The sequence below is a fragment of the Tupaia chinensis genome, unplaced genomic scaffold (genome assembly GCF_000334495.1).
Source record: "Tupaia chinensis unplaced genomic scaffold, TupChi_1.0 Scaffold000201_1, whole genome shotgun sequence".
Lineage (NCBI taxonomy): Eukaryota > Metazoa > Chordata > Mammalia > Scandentia > Tupaiidae > Tupaia > Tupaia belangeri.
This window is the reverse complement of record NW_006159676.1, coordinates 284,639-304,174: the sequence shown is the minus strand read 5'-3', so window position 1 is coordinate 304,174 and position 19,536 is coordinate 284,639. Positions and strand designations below refer to the sequence as shown.

The following is a 19,536-nucleotide window of genomic DNA, read 5'->3' as shown; positions in this document are numbered from 1 at the left end:
TATATATATATATAAAGAGAGAGAGAGAGAGAGAGAGAGAGAGAGAGAGAGAGAGAAAGCCACCAGGTCTGGGACTTGAACCGTGGTCAGTCATGTGGGAGTGTTCAGCGCCTTAACCACCACGCCACCTGCTTGTCCCAAGATCAGGCTCTTGAGGTCCCAATCACAGTACGGCCTTTGAAGGAGTGGGGACAGGGGTTTTGGGGGGAGGCACAGACACACCCATTATACAGGCCCTCTTCCCAAGAATCATGTTAGGGATTTGGTACCTCCTGCATTCCACCTGACCCCTCTGCCTGGTGGGGTCTGCTCCCTCTTCCCCTCTGAACAGGGGCCCCAGTGGTGCTCCCAGGTAACAGTGTCAGTCCACACCACACCCTTCCAGAAGCAGATGGGTAGAGAAGGGTGCTGAGGCCCCAACTGGGCACCAGATGGGGAAAGGAAAGGTTTGTTCAGAAGCCTTATCCTGGGGGTTTGCTATGAGTAGGGTGTCAACGTAAAGATGCACCCACACTTAGCACTCACTGGAATTTGGGACTGGAAAAAAACATTTTTTTTTGGTGTTTGTTTGTTTGGTATAAACTGCATGTGCTTGTCAGAGACAGACAGGGAAAGTGAGAAAACACCCCAAGGATGATAACCACATGGCAATCCCTTCTTCATTCTCAGAATTTTGGACACCCACACACAAAATGCCCAGTGTTTTCTTTTTCTTTTTGGAGAGTTTTTTTTTTTTTTTTTTCCTTTTTTTGGAGAGGTTTTTGCTATAGGGCACATGCGCTCGCCAGACAGACAGAGACAGAGAGACAGAAAGTGAGAAATCACCCCCAGGGGGGATGGCCATGCCGCAATCCCTTCTCCATGGAGAGGTTTTTGCTATAGAGCGTGTGCACTTGCCAGATGGACACAAGAAGACAGACAGAAAGTGAGACATCACCTCCATTCTCCTCTTGGGATCTTGGGCACGCTCGCACACGTGCTCGGCATTGAGTTTAAGCCACCGGGTCCAGGACTCAAACTGCAGTTGACTACGTGGGAGTCCAGCAACATAGCCATTATGCCATCTGCTGGTTCCATGCCCAATTTTCTATGCCACCGGGTCCAGGACTTGAACCATGCAATCGGTCTTATGGGATCCAGCTGCCTTAACCACCAGGACACGGGCTGGCCCTGAAGATAGACTTTAAAGTACGCTTAGAACTATGCTTCCTAAAGTTCTTGGCTGTTGGGGAAGCAAAAACCTCCAGCAGGCTGATTCTTTCATGCTGCCTACACTATGCTTCCTGAGATGCAGCGAGTGGGTTCTTGGAAAGGATAAGGGTCCAGCCAGGCTTCTGAGTAACACCCAGGCTGGGAGACCCCTCCCTACACATTCCACCACTGCCAGTCTGCTGTGCCTTTCCAGTGAGATGGTGGCAGCTTTCCGCTGCACAGGATCCCAGGGGTCGTGTCGTGACCATAATTGCTGTTTTAGGACACATGCCAGAAGACAGAGAGAGGGGAAAGTGAGAGATCCACTCCTCTTGGGATTTTGGTCATGCACACACACACATGCCTGGCATGATGTTCAAGCCACCGGGTCTGGGGCTTGAACTGCGCAGCTGGCTATGTGAGATCCAATGCCTTACCACCACCTGCTGGCCCAAAGACACCACTGAGAGGAAGGTATTTGTATCATGGAAGGATAAACACCATTGTTAAGCCTCCTTTCAGTACCTGAGCTATTCAAGTGGGAGACAGAAAGGACAACAAAACACAGGCTGCGTTGGGACCAGCAGTTAATGTAATGGCTACGTTGCTGGACTCCCATGTGGTCAACCGCAGTTCGCGTCCTGGACCCGGTGGCATAAAACTCATGCCAGGCGTGCGTGTGTGCCCAAGATCCCGAGAGAATGGAGGAGAAGGGATTGCGGCGTGGCCATCCCCCCTGGGGGGTGATTTCTCCCTGTCTGTCTGGCGAGCACACGTGCCCTATAGAAAAAACAAAACACCAAACACAGGCTGCGTTTAACTCTCACCAACCCCCCCCCAAAACAAACCAAACACAGGTTGTGTTTAACTCTAAGATAGGGGCTGATTTAGGGGCACTGGACTCCCACATGGTACTGACCCTGGTTCAAACCCCAGACCTGGTGGCTTGCTTTCTCACTTTCTCTGTCCCTCTTTGGTCAAATTAAGATAAATAAATAAAAAGGACCAGCAGGTGGTGTGGTGGTTGAGGTTTTGGACATTCCCACATGGCCGACCACAGTTCGAGTCCTGGATCTGGTGGCTTACTTTCTCTGTCTGTGCGTGTGTTTCTCTCTGGTCAAATTAAAAAAAAAAAAAAGTGAATGAATAAATAAAATTAAATAATTATAAATAAATAAATACTCCCTTCCCCCTCAAAAACAAACCTCCAAGATAAAAGGGGTTTCTAAAAGTTTGGAAAAAACTGCTTCAGAAAAACATTTTTTTTGCACCAAAATAAACGAGTACTAGAGACTAGCAGTTAGCGTAATGGCTATGTTGCTGGACTCCCACGTAGTCAACCATGGTTCGAGTCCCGGACCCGGTGGCTTAAAAAAAAAAAATACTCACGCCGGGCGCGTGTGCGTGTGTACCCAAGATCCCGAGAGGAGAATGGAGAAGGGATTGCGGCGTGGCCATCCCTCTAGGGGGTGATTTTTCGCTTTCTGTCTCTCTGTCTCTGTCTGTCTGGCGAGCGCACACGCCCTATAGCGAAAACCTCTCCAAAATAAACTCGTATTTTCATTTCATTTTCCAGGAACTTTCTGGAGTTGCTTCACATCCGCCAAGTTTTCCAGGCTGAGTTTGGGCTGCTGATGTGAACGTGCTGCAGAAGGTGCTGTCGTTAACCTCACGTGGCCTGTGAGGGGGATGCTGGGGCTTTCCTGGAGACCATCGTACCCTCTCAACCCCATGGGGCACAGACACAGGTAGAGGCAGGGCTTCTTAAAATCTTGGATGCTGCTTTATTTACCAAAGGTGCTGGCCCAGGTAGTTCCGCTTGCCAGGCCACTGATGGCCATGGCGGTCCCAGCTCAGTCTTCCAAGGGCGAGGCCAGGCAGCCTCGCTGCAAGGGGTCAGGGGAAGCAGTGTTCCCTCCTGGGTAGTGGCAGGGGGCCCCCCCCGACGGCCACTTTTTTCCTGCCTGGGTGGTGGCAGGGCTCCCGCCCGGCGGCAGCCAGGGTGGGCAGTGGGTGCTGGCACCGCCGTCTCAAGAAGGCACTTTCAGCTTCGGGGTCCCCAGGAAGAACTGGAGGACACGGTCGGCCAGGAGCGCCAGGCAGAAGTCTAGGAGCAGGACCTGGGCGATGACCAGCTTGAACTGTTGGGGCGGGGAGAGACGGTGAGCGGGGGTCTGCAGCTGGGCCCCAGGTCTCCGCCCGGTAGCCACTCACCTCCACGGGGATGTCCACGAGGCCAAACTGGCTGTTGAAGTCAGGGGAGGAGCCAAGGAGCAGGCCGACGATGGCCAAGAGTGACACGGCCAGACTCCACACCAGGGGCTTGTTCTCCGGCAGGCTCTCCATGAAGGGTGGGCCCTGCCGGGACAGGGAAGCTAGGAGGAGGGGCTGCTTGGGGCGGCCCTGCAGGGAGGGGGACTGGGAATGAGGACTGCCGCTGTCCGGCGGGGGTCCAGTGGGTGAGTGTGCCGGGCGGGGGGCGGTGGGCAGCTCACCTTGTAGTTGATGGCGAAGGTGGCCATCTGCATGGCCATGGCCATGATGTACACTGTGCTGTTGACCAGGCTGGGCTCGAACTCCTTGTACAGGTCCACAAACTGCTCCTGTCTGCAGGGACACGTGGAGGTCAGGCCCCTGCTCCTGCTCATGTGCGCTCTAGGGCTCCCTCTCGGCCTGGCACCGAGCCAGGGCCCTGCCCACTGACCCTGCCTGTGTAGCCGCCTCACGTCCCTCCTGGTCACCCCTTGCATAGGCGTCTTCCTGCCCCCCTATCTTTCCCCATTGTCCCTGCGGGGGAATCACCTCTTGGAAGGGGCAGCACTTACTTCTCAGGGCTCCGGGCCTGGGCCTCCCTGTACAGGAAGACGAGGCTCAGGAAGTGCACGAAGAACTGGCACATCACAGTGAGGACTGTGTACAGGTTGAAGATGTTGGGCAGGGGCCGCTCTCGGGACAGGGTCTTGAGGGGCTGCAGTGGTAAGGGGAGAGGGTCAGGGCCTGGGCCACTCTGCCGCTCACCAGGCAGTAAGACTTCCTGCCTCTGAATCCTGGGGTCATGGGCTGCTGCCCTGACCCAGGTCCTGTGTCCTTGCTCACCCCAGGAATCATGGGGGTCTTAAAATCATGAAGCAGATGGGACCAGCAGTTGGCATAATGGCTATGTTGCTGGACTCCCTTATAGTCGACCGTGGTTTTAGTCCCAGACCTGGTGGCTTAAACTCATGCCGGGTGCATGTGTATGCGTGCCCAAGGTCCTGAGAGGAGAATGGAGAAGGGATTGTAGTGTGGTCATCCCCCCTGGGGGGTGATTTCTGTCTTTCTGTCTCTCTGTCTTTCAGGCGAGCACACGCGCCCTACAGCAAAAACCTCTCCAAAGAAACAAACAACCCCCCACCAAACCCCAAACAGAACAAAATTTCCAATCCGGGGTGATGCCTGCAATGGCTGGCCCTGGCCGGCCCATGCCTCCCCAGCATGTGTGGGGCCCACCTTGGAACGGGAGATGAAGAGGAAGCAGCCGGCCAGCAGCAGCCCCTGCAGGGTAGCCTGGAAATCGCTGAACTTGACTCCTTCCAGGTAGAGGACACTCTGGCTGTAGGCCAGGATGAGGGCGTTGAGCGCCAGGATCTTGAACATCTGCAGCGTGGTCACCAGCGTGCAGCGGCCCTGCTTGATCACGTGGCAGACTGGAGGGTGGCAGGGGAGGCGGGTGTGGGCGGGGCGCCAGGCAGGGGCAGGTGGGCGCTGGGGTTGGGGGTGGGACTCACTGCACTGGATGGACGAGAGCTTGGAGGTGAAGGGCGCCGCGATGCTGGCGTCGCCCAGCTTCACGATGGGCGTGCTCTCGTCCTCGAGGTCCCGCAGCACCTGGCTCAGGCGGTCCTGTTGGGGTCGGGTAGCGGCGGGGGGGGGCCACGGCGCTGTGGGGCCTCCCAGCCCAAGACTCACCCGCTGGGAAGTCAGCTGGTCCTCGGGGGGTGGCAGCCCTGACCTCTGCTTGGCTGACCTGGAAGTGACCCTGACCCCACTGTTGCTCAGGGTCGGACTGTCTCGGGGCCGCCGCCGCCGCTCTACAACCCGCTCGGGGGCGTTGGCCAGGAGTGCCACACCTGGGGTAGGGACACTGTGTCAGAGCCGGAGGCCACTGACCCCAGGCCCCTCTGTTGTTTTCATCTAGAACAGTTTCCAAACCTCCCCACTTGCACTTCACCTCCCTAAGGAGACCTCAGAGCATGTACACCTTGCTTCCTACGAGTTACTCAAGAAAACATGCGGTCAGCAGATGGTGTAATGGTTACATTGCTAGAGTCCCACAGAGTTGACAGCAGTTCTAGTCCTGGACCCGGTGGCTTCAAACTCATACCAGGTGCATATGCGTGCGAGCATGCCCAAGATCTTGAGAGGAGGATAGGGAAGGGATTGCGGCGTGGCCACCCCGAGGGAGCGATTTCTCGTTTTCTGTCTCTCTGGTGAACATGTGTACCCTATAGCAAAAAGTCTCTCTTAAAACAAAACAAAACAAAACAAAACAGGACCAGCAGTTAGCGTAATGGCTATGTTGCTGGACTCCCATGTAGTCGACCATGGTTCGAGTCTCGGACCTGGTGGCTTAAACTCACGCCGGGCATGTGTGCGTGCGTGCCCAAGATCCTGAGAGGAGGGAGAATGGAGGAGAAGGGATTGCGGCGTGGCCATCCCCCTGGGGGGTGATTTCTCGTTCCCTGTCTCTCTGTCTTTCTGGTGAGCGCACACACCCTACAGCAAAAACCTCTCCAAAAAAACAAAACAAAACAAGACAGGGACCACCAGGTGGTGTGGCGGTGAAGGCACTGGATTCCCACATGGCCGACTGAGGTTTGAGTCCTAGACCTGGTGGCTTGCTTTCTTATTCTCCCTTTCTCTCACTCTCTGCCTGATAAAATGGAAGAATAACAATAAATAAATAAAATTAAATAAAAAAAAATGGCATAGCTGTCTTTAAAAAAAAAGAAAGGAAAAACAAAACAGAACAAAACAAGCACAGCAATTAAGTCCTGTGTAGAGGAAGCTGAATCCCACATGGCCGATCAGAAAATGAACTCTGGCCCGGGAGACTCATAACACTATTCTTCATATGGGACCAGCAGTTGGCATGGTGGCTATGTCACTGGACTCCCATATAGTCAACCGCTGTTGGAGTCCCAGACCCGGTGGCTTAAACTCATGCTGGGGGCATATGCATGCATGCCCAAGATCCTGAGAGGAGAATGGAGAAGGGATTACAGCATGGCCATCTCCCCAGGGGGTGATTTCTCGCTTTCTGTATCTCTGTTGAACACATGCATTCTATGGCGAAGAACTTAAACAAACAAAAACTCCCCCCCAAAAAACAAAAAACAGACTGGGTTAGGGCCAGGGGGTGACATGGTGGTTAAGGTACTGGGTCCTACGTGGCCTACTGTGCAGTTTAAGTCCTGGACCCAGTGGGTGGAAAAACATACTAGGGGGACCAGTAGTTGGCGTAATGGCTATGTCTCTGGACTCCCATGTAGTTGACTGCGGTTTGAGTCCTAGACCCGGTGGCTTAAACTCACGCTGGGCGTGCGTGCGTGCGTGCCTAAGATCCGGAGAGGAGAATGGATTATCCACTGGGGGGTGATTTCTCGCTTTCTGTCTATCTTTCTGGTGAGCACACACACCCTATAGCAAAAACCTCTCAAGAAAAGAAAAGAAAAACATACTAGGAGTGTGTGCCTGTGTGCCCAAAATCCTGAGAGGAGACTGGAGAAAAAGGAACAGTGGTGTGGCCATTCTCTCTGTCAAGTGCATGGCAAAAATCTAAAAAAATAAAATCAAAACCAAAAAACTAGGCAGGTTCAAACATAGTGTCAAGGATTCCTAACAAGATGGCGATTTGGAGGAGAAAGAACTGCAGTGTAAGTAGGACCCGTTGAGGATTGCCGTTCCTTGACTTAAAAAAACCAAAACAAAACAGATTTCTACATACACTCACGACCAAGGAGCATAATTCTAGGAGGTAAATAGGAAAATCATACCTGAGAGGCCCTGGGGGCGCCATTGCTTGGGAAGTCACATTTGGAGACCCGGTTTGTTTCCTAGGCCAATGTGAACATGCCAGGTATGGTTGTGCATACCTGTGACCCTAACTTATCAGAAGGCTGGGCAGGAGGATCCCGACATGGCCAGACCCTGTCAAATATGCCTCTCTTTCTTCCTTTCCTTCTTTCTCTCGTTATTTTTCTTTTTTTGGGAGAGATTGTTTGTTATAGGGTGCATGCGCTCGCCAGCAAGACAGAGAGACAGAAAGTGAGGAATCACCCCCCCCCAGGGGGGATGGCCACGCCACAATCCCTTCTCCTCCATTCTCTCGGGATCTTGGGTATGCACGCACACGCGCCTGGCATGAGTTTAAGCCACGGGGTCCAGGACTCGAACCGCAGTTGGACTACATGGGAGTCCAGCGACACAGCCATTATGCCAACTGCTGGTCCCATCCTTTTCTCCTTCTTGTAAAGACCACCACCCCCCACAACACACAAAAGAAAACCTGATAAATGCTTCAGCAGATAAGTGGATTAATACTGAAAAAGTACAAAAACTACATCAGGTAGATCTCTGAAATTCAACTTAACATCTGTTTTTCTTTCTTTTTTTTAGTTTAGAGTGTTTTTTTTATTTTCTTGCTACAGGGTGCATGTGCTCGCCTGAGAGATAGAAAGCAAGAAATCACTCCTCTGTAGCCCTCCATTCACCTGGGATTTTGGGTAGGCACGCACACGCACCCGGTGTTGAGTCTTAAGCTGCCGGGTCTGGGACTCGAACCGCAGTGGACTACATGGGAGTCCAGCAATGTAACCATTACACCTGGACATCCGCTGGTCCCTAACACTTGCTTTTCTGACAGAAACCCAAGGCCATGACCCAGTGGCAATCCAGTTTTGAGCTGCTCTGTCTGCATGTCTCACTTGCCCTGTTCCCACCCCATCTCATGGACACTCAATCTCCTTCTGCCCTTGCAGCCCTGGAGTTCTTCGGGTCCTGCCTCCTCACAGGAACCAACACGCTGTGTTGGCCTGACCCAGGAGGGAGGAGCAGGCCCCGTCCACCCGCATGCAGCCTCACCTACGTCAGCGTGCTTCAGGGCACCCACGTCGTTGGTGCCATCCCCACACATGAGGGTCACATAGCCGAGCTCCTTCAGGCTGGTGATGACGAACTCCTGCGTGGACAGAGATGGACTGAGCAGGGGCTGTGTATCTGCCCCAAGGCCCCTGCGCCCACGAGGCCCCACACATACCTTCTGTTTGGGGGCCACGCGGGCGAACACCTGCACGTGGGGGATGAGGCGGAGCAGCTGCTGGGGATCCGAGGCCTGCAGGTGGGCCAGGCCGTCCCCCGTGAGGCACAGCGCGTACTCCGCGGCCAGTGCCTTTGGGGAGCCCCGGGCCAGCGGCAGCACGATGGTGCCGTCGATAGAGCGCCACTGGCACGTCTGGCCTGCGGAAGATGGGGGCTCAGTCACCCAGGTTCAGAACATAGAGCACTAGCTGGTTTCCCCTCCAGAGCTCCTAGCTCCGTATCCCCCCCACAACCCCTGCCTGGATGACATCCAGCCCAGACACCTGGGTGCTCCACAGAGAACGTACATAAAACCCTCCGGTACGGGGAGAACTGGGAACTCAGGGCCTGAGCTATAAGCCATGTGGGATCATGTGACAGGGCTGAATTTTGATCCCAGGCAGACTGACCACAGAAGCTAAACCATCTGTCCCTTCTCACTTTCTGTCTGTCTCTATCTTTCTGGCGAGTGCATACGCCCTATAGCAAAAACCTCTTAAAAAAAAAAAAAAAGAATTATTTGATCTTTATTTTATTTTAATGTGACCATAGAGGAACAGAGACAGACAGAGAAGTGAGAGAAACATTTTTTTAAAGATAATTATTTTTCCACAGGGCACGTGCATTCTCTGGAGAGATAAAGTGAGAAATCACCCCCCAGAGGGGATGGCCACGCCGCAATCCCTTCTCCTCCATTCTCTTCTCGGCATCTTGGGCACGCACGCACATGCCCCCTATGTGTTTCAAGCCGCTGGGTCTGGGACTCGAACTGGAAGACCAGCAATGTAACCACTATGCCATCTGCTGGCCCCCATTAGAAACTTAAATCCCCAGGCTGGCTCCATGGCCTGGTGGTTAAGGTGGAGGATCTCACATGGCTGACTGCAGTTTCAATTCTAGTCCCAGACCCGCTAGCTTGACAAACATGCTGGGGTGGTGGTGTGTATGCACGAAATCCCGACAGGAGGGAGAGATGGTAGAGGAGGAAGAATCGTGTGGTGATCACACCCTATGAGTGGGTAACCCTGCCCCATCGGAGATGCTTCCTCCCTTTCTCTCTGGTATGTACATAGGCCCTCTGGCAAAATCAAAGCAAACAAAAACCCCTCAATCCTCAAATTCATTTATGTGTACAAACACACATGTGTAAATATATAAAGCTTAATATACACATATATGTACACATAAAGCTTAACATATACATACATATAAAGGAAGGAAGGAGACACACAGACGGCACACCCAATAGGGCCTCGATGCTGCCAGCCTCAGCCAATCCCGTACCACATGCACAGGGTGTCCAGTGAACTCAACAAGTTCTCCAGCTGATGGGTCCAGCAGTTAGCGTAATGGCTTTGTCGCTGGACTCCCATGTAGTTGACCGCAGTTCGCGTCCTGGACCCGGTGGCTTAAAACTCATGCCAGGAGCATGTGTGTACGTGCCCAAGATCCCAAGAGGAGAATGGAGAAGGGACTGCAGCGTGGCCATCCCCCTTGGGTGGGGGGTGATGTCTCGCTTTCTGTTTCTCTCTGCCTGGCGAGCGCACGTGCCCTATAGCAAAAACCTCAGTTCTCCAGCTGCAACCCTGGAACCTTCCTGGCTCAGTCTCGCAGAGGTCCCATTTTACGGGACCACCATCTGGCCCCCAAAGTCACCTTAGTGGGTGAATGGCATTAGAGGCTTGATGAAGAGAGACCAGCTTTTGTCCTCTTGCCGTGCGATGCCCTCTTGGTGTTACGACATGGCAAGGTGGCCCTGGCCAGATGCCAGCCTGCTGACCTTGAACTTCTCAGGCAGCAGAGCTGTGAGCCAAGCGCAAACCTCTGTGCTTTCTGAATGCCCTGCCTGTGGTACTCAGTCGTGGCATGGAAAACAAAGACACACACACACACACACACACACACACTCCCTGCACCACGGGACCCTCACCTGATGAATCCCTGGCTCCATGATACACCTGAAATCCGGCTTTTCCCAGGGCCAGGTTCCCGGTCCACTAACTGTGCTCTCAAACCACTTCCTGAGACCGGCAGTTGGTGTAACGGCTATGTTGCTGGACTCCCATGTAGTTGACTGCGGTTCGAGTCCCAGACCCGGTGGCTTAAACTCACGCCAGGTGCGTGTGTGTGTGTGTATGTGTGTGCACTCAAGATTCTGAGAGGTCAATGGAGAAGGGATTATGGCATGGCCATCCCCCTGGGGGTTGATTTCTTGCTTTTTGTCTCTCTCTTTCTGGCGAGCGCATGCACCCTATAGCAAAAACCTCTCAAAGAAAAAAAAATAAAAAAGAAACAAAACCACTTCCTCTTTCTCCCTGGCTTGGATGTTGGGCTCTGAGGCTCAGGATGGCCTCCTAGCCCACTCCGCACTGAACTGCTCATCCTCGGCCTGGCTTTTACTAGCCATTTGCTTAGTCACACTGCTTGTCAGTCAACAGATTTGATTGTCCCCTCCAGGCCACCTGCCCATGGCCCCTGGGCTCTGCAAGAACCTGGCACCCAGGACTGCGGTGGAAACAGATCTGAGATTAAGAGTCTGCAGACAGTACGGCCAGGCATTAGTAATACAATTGGACCACACTGGAAATGTCCTGGGTTTGGGTCTTGGGACCTCCCTGAGAGCATGCTGGCTGAGGCAGGGAGTGAACCACGGTGTGAAGACTCTGTTAGGGTTACCTCTACCTCTCTCTCATGTAAGAAATAAACTTAAAAAAAAAAAAAAAAAAAAAAAAAAAAAAAGTACAGACAGAAAAACAAAACAAAAACAAAACTCTGCATCCTCTGAGAAGTTGCTAGAAGGTTCCAGAAGCTGCCTTAGCTGGGTTCTACCTAGCACTCCTGGACACCCTATGAATGTTAACCACCTGTTGCCCTGCAAGGTCCCTGCTCTGCTTGGCTCCTCTTAGGACCCTTGTTGCTCCCAGCCCACGTTCTGCACAGAAGACCTCCTGGGGCCTCATCCCCAGCACTGGGACATGTGTCTGACTGACAGACCCTACATCACCAGTTGCGAGGTGCTGGGGCTGGATTTGTCTTCCCCTGGGTCTAACTCAAAGTAGTCACTTGGAAAAGGCTGGGAGGCGTAAACTCTAGAGACAGACAGCCTGGGTTCAAATCCTTCACCAGGGGCCAACAGGAGTAGTGGTTAAAGTGCTGGGCTCCCATGTGGCAGACCAGGATTTCAGTCCTGGACCTGGCAGATTGAAAATCACATCGGGTATGTGTGCATGTGGGCCCCAAATCCCAAGAGAATGGAGAAGGGGAGATTGTGGCATTCCCTGGAGGAGTGATATCTCACTTTCTCTCTCACTGTCTCTCTGGCGAGTGTACATGCTCTATGGCAAAAACTTAAAAAAGGGACTAGCAGTTAGCGTAATGGCTATGTCGCTGGACTCTCATGTACTTGACTGCGGTTCGAGTCCCGGACCTGGTGGCTTAAACTCACGCCGGGCGCGTGTGCGTGCGTGCCCAAGATCCCGAGAGAATGGAGAAGGGACTGAGGCGTGGCCATCCCCCCTGGGGAGTGATTTCTTGCTTTCTGTCTCTCTCTTACTGGTGAGCGCACGCGCCTTTTAGCAAACCCCCCACCCCCCCAAAAAAATCCTTTCTAGGGGGATGCTGAGTGATCTGGAGAAATAGGTCTGCTTATGAGCTTGTTTCTGTGTCTACAAAGCAGGGGCCCCAAGAGCTGGCTCAGTCTGCTTCCTTCTCCGGGGCAGGGGAAACAAGCCACCTGTGTGTGGCCGGCTGGGGTGGAAGAACTGATGTGGTAACAGGTACTCCTCTCTACGGAGGATCTGTGCACTTGGCAAAGAGCCACCAGACTTCTGGGGGCAGGAGTCGTCCCTGGCTCTGGAAGCCTGCTGGGCCCAAACAAGTGTGAGGACGAGAGAGTGAGAAGGTGCACCTGGAGCAGCCTCCACCTGTGACGGGAGCCTGAGCTGCGGTGACTAACCAAGACTTCACTACTGTCTGTCGATGCTGCAGATCCCAGAACCAGGGACCCAGTGAGGGCCCCTCTGCTGCCCGAGCTCCAGAGAGTTCCCACCTATGAGGTAGAGGTGTGTCTGGCCTAGATGCCCATTGGGCTGGGACTGTGGTCACTGGTGCCAGGCACTTGAGATCGCCGTACTGCTTTGAGGCCTGGCTGGCAGATGGGCAGGTGGGATGCAAGCTGTTCTTGAACTCAGGGCTCCCTGCGCACCCACAGTGCAGGGGCTCACCTTTCCCGGAGGGAGGCTGCAGGATCAGCGTGTGGGCCTTTTCAATGAAGTGCAGCTCCTGGGCCACATGGCAGGCGGTGAGCGGGTTGTCTCCTGTGATCATGACCACCTTGGGGAGAAAGGGGTGGAGGCTCACCTCAGCAGGCCCAGTGGGGCAGCACCTCAGAACTCCTAGCCTCCAGTCTCCTCCCAGCGGAGGCCGTGGTGGGATTGGGGGCAGGGAGAGAGTGGTCTTGGCTTTCTACATGGAGACTCTAAATGAATTTCTGGGGGTCACAATCCACCCCACACAGGGGTTTCAGGCAAATGACACACGGATGAGAGAATTTCAAAAAGTTGATGGAAAAACAATTAGAAATGAATGGTTTTCTCCACAATATACATTTTCTCACGAGGTTTTTAAAGACCACCTCATATGCCTTCTGAGAATACCCACGGCTTTTATTTGAATACAAACTGAGAACAAGTTCTCGCTGTGGACTCTCTTGGCTTGGTAGCTGCCCATGAGAGAAACGTTCCGGTGATGGGGAGGACAGAACCTTGAAGGGCTTGTGGGACACCAATCGTGTCATCTGCCTGCCCCAGTCACCAGCAAAATTGCTACTGCACTCAACACCCAGAAATGCATCCTGAGTCCCCAAATAGAAAATGTGAACTGGGAACCAGCAGTTAGCATAATGGCTATGTCGCTGGACTCCCACGTAGTCGACCGCGGTTCGCGTCCCGGACCCGGTGACTTAAAACTCACGCCGGGCGCGTGTGCCCAAGATCCCGAGAGGAGAATGGAGGAGAAGGGACTGCGGCATGGCCATCCCCCTGGGGGGTGATTTCTCACTTTCTGTCTTTCTGTCTCTCTGTGTCTGTCTGGCGAGCGCACGCGCCCTATACTGAAAACCTCTCCAAAAAAAAACCAAAAAAAAGAAAATGTCAACTGCTATAGATGGACAAAAACCACCAAGAAAGAAAAGTATGTCTGCCTATCCTCAATCCCCAGAGGCTGTTTCATTCCTCATAGCATGGCGGTGGTTGGGAGAATGCAGAGCACAGCCCCCACCTCTCAGGGATGCCGTGGAGGATACATGAGGTGGGGACAGTGATGCAAGGACCCGAGCTGTGATCAAGCTTGGCCTGAATCCCCCATCTCCTTGCTGTGAAGACCTGGGTGCCTGCCCTCAGCTCCCCACTGCGAGGCTGGAATCGTCCTCTGCTGTCGGTCCCTTGCCTCTATGACACCCTATGCGCAGGACAGAGCCAAACCCCGCCCTGTACCCTGTGGGATGCGTTCTGGATCTCACGGATCACGGCCTTGGAATCGGCCTTGAGCGGACAGGAGACCACGATGAAGCCGACGAACTTGAGGTTGCACTCCAGGGCCTCCCGCTTGACCTCCCGGGCCTGTGGAAAGAGAAAGTGCTCTCTCACCATTTGCACGCCTCTCATATATATATATTTTTTTTGCTATAGGGCATATGTGCTCACCAGAGACAGAGAGACAGAAAGTGAGAAATCACCCCCAGGGGGGATGGCCACGTTGCAATCCCTTCTTCTCTCGGGATCTTGGGCATGCATGCACATGTGCCCGGCGTGAGTTTAAGCCACCGGGTCCAGGACTCGAACCGCGGTCGACTACATGGAAGTCCAGGGACATAGCCATTATGCTAACTGCTTGGTTCCCACATCTCGTATTTTCTGAGCTCTGAACATATGCCGGGAGCCAGGAGGGCAACAGACTCCCTCAAGAACGGCAGTCTTTCATATTTTTTTTCTTTTTCCTTTTTTTGTTTTATTTATTTATTTGAGAGGTTTTTTTTTTCTTTTGGAGAGGTTTTTGCTATAGGGCGCGTGTGCTCGCCAGACAGACAGAGAAAGACAGAGACAGAATGCGAGAAATCACCCCCTAGGGGGGATGGCCATGCCACAATCCCTTCTCCTCCATTCTCCTTTTGGGATCTTGGGCATGGACGCACACGTGCCTGGCGTGAATTTAAGTGACCAGGTCTGGGACTCGAACCGTGGTCGACTACATGGGAGTCCAGTGACATAGCAATTACGCTAACTGCTGGTCCCAACAACGGCAGCCTTGTGTGACAGGGCTGGGGTTGGGAGAGGTAAAGGAAGACCCTGACTCACAGGAAGGACACTAAGGTCAAGAGGGAGAGGCAGATGGGTCTGGCAGTGGCCGAGTGGTCTAGGTCCCCACTGTGGCTAGACCTCCTGGCTGTGGACAGAGGCAAGTCACAGAGCCCCTGTGGCTCAGTTCTGCGTTGATGAGGCTGGGACTCTCCTGCACTTAGTCAAATAATCCTTACTGCCATGGTTCACATCCACCAAAATTTATGCAGTGAGAAAGGACTGTGAAGTGAAGGTAGTGATAGAAAATTTACTCTCTTCATGGTTTAGACAAGGCAGGCCTTGGGGCCAGCAGATGATGTAGCAGTTACGTTGCTGGACTCCCAAGTGGGCGACCATGGTTTGGTCCAGACCCAGACCCAGTGGCTTGAAAATCATGTTGAGCGTGTGTGTGTGTGTGTGTGTGTGCGTGTGCATGCGTACCCAAGGTCCCAGGTGGAGAACGGTGAAGGGATTACAGTGTGGCCATACCCCTTGGGGGGTGGTTTTTTACTTTCCCTCTCATTGTCTCTGTCTGACAAGTAGGGCAAAAGAAAAAAAAAAAAACAAAAAACAAACCAAAACAAACACATTAAGAAAAAGGGGGAGGGGCGGCAGGTGGCGTGGTGGTTAAGGTGCTGGACTCCCACGTGGTGGATCATGGTTCGAGTCCTGGACCTAGCGGCTTGCTTTCCTACTTTCCCTTTGTCTCTCTGTTTCTCTCTCTCTCTCCCTCTCTGGTCAAATTACAATAAGTAAATAAAGTTTAAAAATAAAATAATTCTGTAAAAAAAAAACAAAAACAAAAACAAAAAACAAAGGTCTTTGGAAGTAATTAAGTGGTTAGAGGGCCCTATGATTGATTCCTTGGGCGGAGGGTCCCAGGGAGCAGGAAAGACCAGGAGACATGGATGGTTACATAGATGCACATGCCTGTCCCCTCATGCCATGACATCCTGCATGGCCTCAGGACCCACCAACTGGAAAACTCACCAGATAAAAGCCCCCAGACCAGGACCTCTAAGTCATGAGCTGAATAAACTGTGCTCTCCTGTTATTCAGTCTCAGGTATTTTCTCTTACTAACCATGGAACAGACTGAAACCCACCCCTGCCACCGTGTATCAAGAATTAAGGAGGGACCAGCAGCTGGAGTAATGGCTATGTTGCTGGACTCCCATGTAGTTGACTGAAGTTCAATTCCCAGACCTGGTGGCTTATACTCACGCTGGTGTGTGTGCCCAGGATTCCAACAGAAGAATGGAGGAGGATGGATTGTGGCATGGCCATGCCCCCTGGGGGATGATTTCTCGCTTTCTGTCTCTCTCTGTCTTTCTGGCAAGCGCATGCACACTATAGCAAAAACCTCTCCGGAAAAAACAAAAAAACAAACAAACAAAAGAACCCAAAGAATTAAGGAAAACCTCCTGCCCTCAAAGAGCCCACTTTCTTTTTCTTTTTTTTGGGAGAGGTTTTTGCTATAGGGCGCATGCGCTCGCCAGAGAGACAGAGACAGACAGACAGACAGCAAGAAATCACCCCCCAGGGGGGATGGCCACACCTCAATCCCTTCTCCTCCACTCTCCTCTCAGGATCTTGGGCATGCACGCACATGCGCCTGGCGTGAGTTTAAGCCACTGGATCCGGGACTCGAACTGCGGTTGACTACATGGAAGTTCAGCGACATAGCCATTACAGTAACTACTGGTCCCAGAGAGCCCACTTTCTACCAGGGGAGATGGACAAGGGCAATCACAGAACAGGGTGTGGAATGCCTAAGGTGTGAATGTGGGCAATGGGGCAGACAGGACTGAGGGGCAGCATCTAGAGGGAGTCAGGCCTGTGTTCCTGGGAAGAAGGGGCCCAGGTGCAGGAGTGAGGCAGGGCGTGAGGCCAATGAGCATGCACCAGCTGAGCACGGTCTGGACCTGGACTCAGCACACAGTGCTGTGGCTTGTCCTAAAGTTCTGGAGGATCTTGTAGCTGACAGGGGCAGGCCAAGGCAGAAGCAGGCCAAGCAGCAGTCATGTCAGCAGACGAGCCAGGAGGGTGGAGTGGTCTAGGTCCCCACTGTGGCTAGACCTCCTGGCTGTGGACAGAGGCAAGTCACAGAGCCCCTGTGGCTCAGTTCTGCGTTGATGAGGCTGGGACTCTCCTGCACTTAGTCAAATAATCCTTACTGCCATGGTTCACATCCACCAAAATTTATGCAGTGAGAAAGGACTGTGAAGTGAAGGTAGTGATAGAAAATTTACTCTCTTCATGGTTTAGACAAGGCAGGCCTTGGGGCCAGCAGATGATGTAGCAGTTACGTTGCTGGACTCCCAAGTGGGCGACCATGGTTTGGTCCAGACCCAGACCCCGCGGCTTGAAAATCATGTTGAGCGTGTGTGTGTGTGTGTGTGTGTGTGTGCGTGTGCATGCGTACCCAAGGTCCCAGGTGGAGAACGGTGAAGGGATTACAGTGTGGCCATACCCCTTGGGGGGTGGTTTTTTACTTTCCCTCTCATTGTCTCTGTCTGACAAGTAGGGCAAAAGAAAAAAAAAAAAACAAAAAACAAACCAAAACAAACACATTAAGAAAAAGGGGGAGGGGCGGCAGGTGGCGTGGTGGTTAAGGTGCTGGACTCCCACGTGGTGGATCATGGTTCGAGTCCTGGACCTCGCGGCTTGCTTTCCTACTTTCCCTTTGTCTCTCTGTTTCTCTCTCTCTCTCCCTCTCTGGTCAAATTACAATAAGTAAATAAAGTTTAAAAATAAAATAATTCTGTAAAAAAAAAACAAAACAAAAACAAAAAACAAAGGTCTTTGGAAGTAATTAAGTGGTTAGAGGGCCCTATGATTGATTCCTTGGGCGGAGGGTCCTAGGGAGCAGGAAAGACCAGGAGACATGGATGGTTACATAGATGCACATGCCTGTCCCCTCATGCCATGACATCCTGCATGGCCTCAGGACCCACCAACTGGAAAACCCACCAGATAAAAGCCCCCAGACCAGGACCTCTAAGTCATGAGCTGAATAAACTGTGCTCTCCTGTTATTCAGTCTCAGGTATTTTCTCTTACTAACCATGGAACAGACTGAAACCCACCCCTGCCACCGTGTATCAAGAATTAAGGAGGGACCAGCAGCTGGAGTAATGGCTATGTTGCTGGACTCCCATGTAGTTGACTGAAGTTCAATTCCCAGACCTGGTGGCTTATACTCACGCTGGTGTGTGTGCCCAGGATTCCAACAGAAGAATGGAGGAGGATGGATTGTGGCATGGCCATGCCCCCTGGGGGATGATTTCTCGCTTTCTGTCTCTCTCTGTCTTTCTGGCAAGCGCATGCACACTATAGCAAAAACCTCTCCGGAAAAAACAAAAAAACAAACAAACAAAAGAACCCAAAGAATTAAGGAAAACCTCCTGCCCTCAAAGAGCCCACTTTCTTTTTCTTTTTTTTGGGAGAGGTTTTTGCTATAGGGCGCATGCGCTCGCCAGAGAGACAGAGACAGACAGACAGACAGCAAGAAATCACCCCCCAGGGGGGATGGCCACACCTCAATCCCTTCTCCTCCACTCTCCTCTCAGGATCTTGGGCATGCACGCACATGCGCCTGGCGTGAGTTTAAGCCACTGGATCCGGGACTCGAACTGCGGTTGACTACATGGAAGTTCAGCGACATAGCCATTACAGTAACTACTGGTCCCAGAGAGCCCACTTTCTACCAGGGGAGATGGACAAGGGCAATCACAGAACAGGGTGTGGAATGCCTAAGGTGTGAATGTGGGCAATGGGGCAGACAGGACTGAGGGGCAGCATCTAGAGGGAGTCAGGCCTGTGTTCCTGGGAAGAAGGGGCCCAGGTGCAGGAGTGAGGCAGGGCGTGAGGCCAATGAGCATGCACCAGCTGAGCACGGTCTGGACCTGGACTCAGCACACAGTGCTGTGGCTTGTCCTAAAGTTCTGGAGGATCTTGTAGCTGACAGGGGCAGGCCAAGGCAGAAGCAGGCCAAGCAGCAGTCATGTCAGCAGACGAGCCAGGAGGATGGGCTCTGTGGGTGATAGGACATGGGGTGAGAGCCCAGGATGCTGCTATGACCAGCTGTCAGGCATGGCAGGAGTAGAGCTGAGCAGGAGATGGGGGAGCCAACAAGCCTCCGGGCATTTCTGGGGTGGGAGGTACACAGGACAGCCGGAGCAGGGACAGGAGGGGAGACCTGGGTGTGCTCGGCATGAAGAGCATTTCATGAACCAGGTCCCACAGTGGGGAACCAAGTACCCAGTGCTGCTTAGGGCCTCCTAAAGTAGTAGCTGGGGGTGGGGAGAGGACGAAATCACATGTGGTAGAGGTCAGCGGTGGCACAGTGGTAAAATACAATGCTCTGCAAAGCAGACACACATGGGAAGGTTTTTGGTTCACATCCATGTGTACCCAGCTGAGGGTAGATTGTGGGTCGTGGGATCAAGACCTCATTGGGGGTGATGTCTCTCTCATGAAATGAGTGGGAAAAAAGTAATTATAAACAAAAAATTAGTAAATGAACAGCTAGGGCCGGCAGATGGCATGGTGGTTAAGGTGCTGGACTCCCACATGGCTGACCATGCATGGTTCAAGTCCCAGACCTGGTGGCTTGCCTTCTCATTCTCCCTCTCTCTGTCTGGTCAAATTGAAGAATAAATAAATAAATAA

General features: G+C 52.8%; 1 protein-coding gene across 1 annotated transcript in view; it reads right to left on the bottom strand.

Moving 5' to 3' along the window:
* Nucleotides 1-2,952: 2,952 nt before the first annotated feature.
* ATP13A1 (ATPase 13A1) overlaps nt 2,953-19,536 on the bottom strand; it is a gene marked incomplete in the record, with an annotated part of 31,758 nt that continues 15,174 nt past the window's right edge. Inside the window, 12 exon segments of the mRNA XM_014587304.2 lie at nt 2,953-3,116; nt 3,163-3,332; nt 3,406-3,549; nt 3,687-3,798; nt 4,017-4,159; nt 4,681-4,877; nt 4,959-5,073; nt 5,140-5,300; nt 8,314-8,410; nt 8,489-8,688; nt 12,753-12,861; nt 14,022-14,147. Of these exon segments, the coding sequence (XP_014442790.1) occupies nt 3,222-3,332; nt 3,406-3,549; nt 3,687-3,798; nt 4,017-4,159; nt 4,681-4,877; nt 4,959-5,073; nt 5,140-5,300; nt 8,314-8,410; nt 8,489-8,688; nt 12,753-12,861; nt 14,022-14,147 (1,515 nt within the window).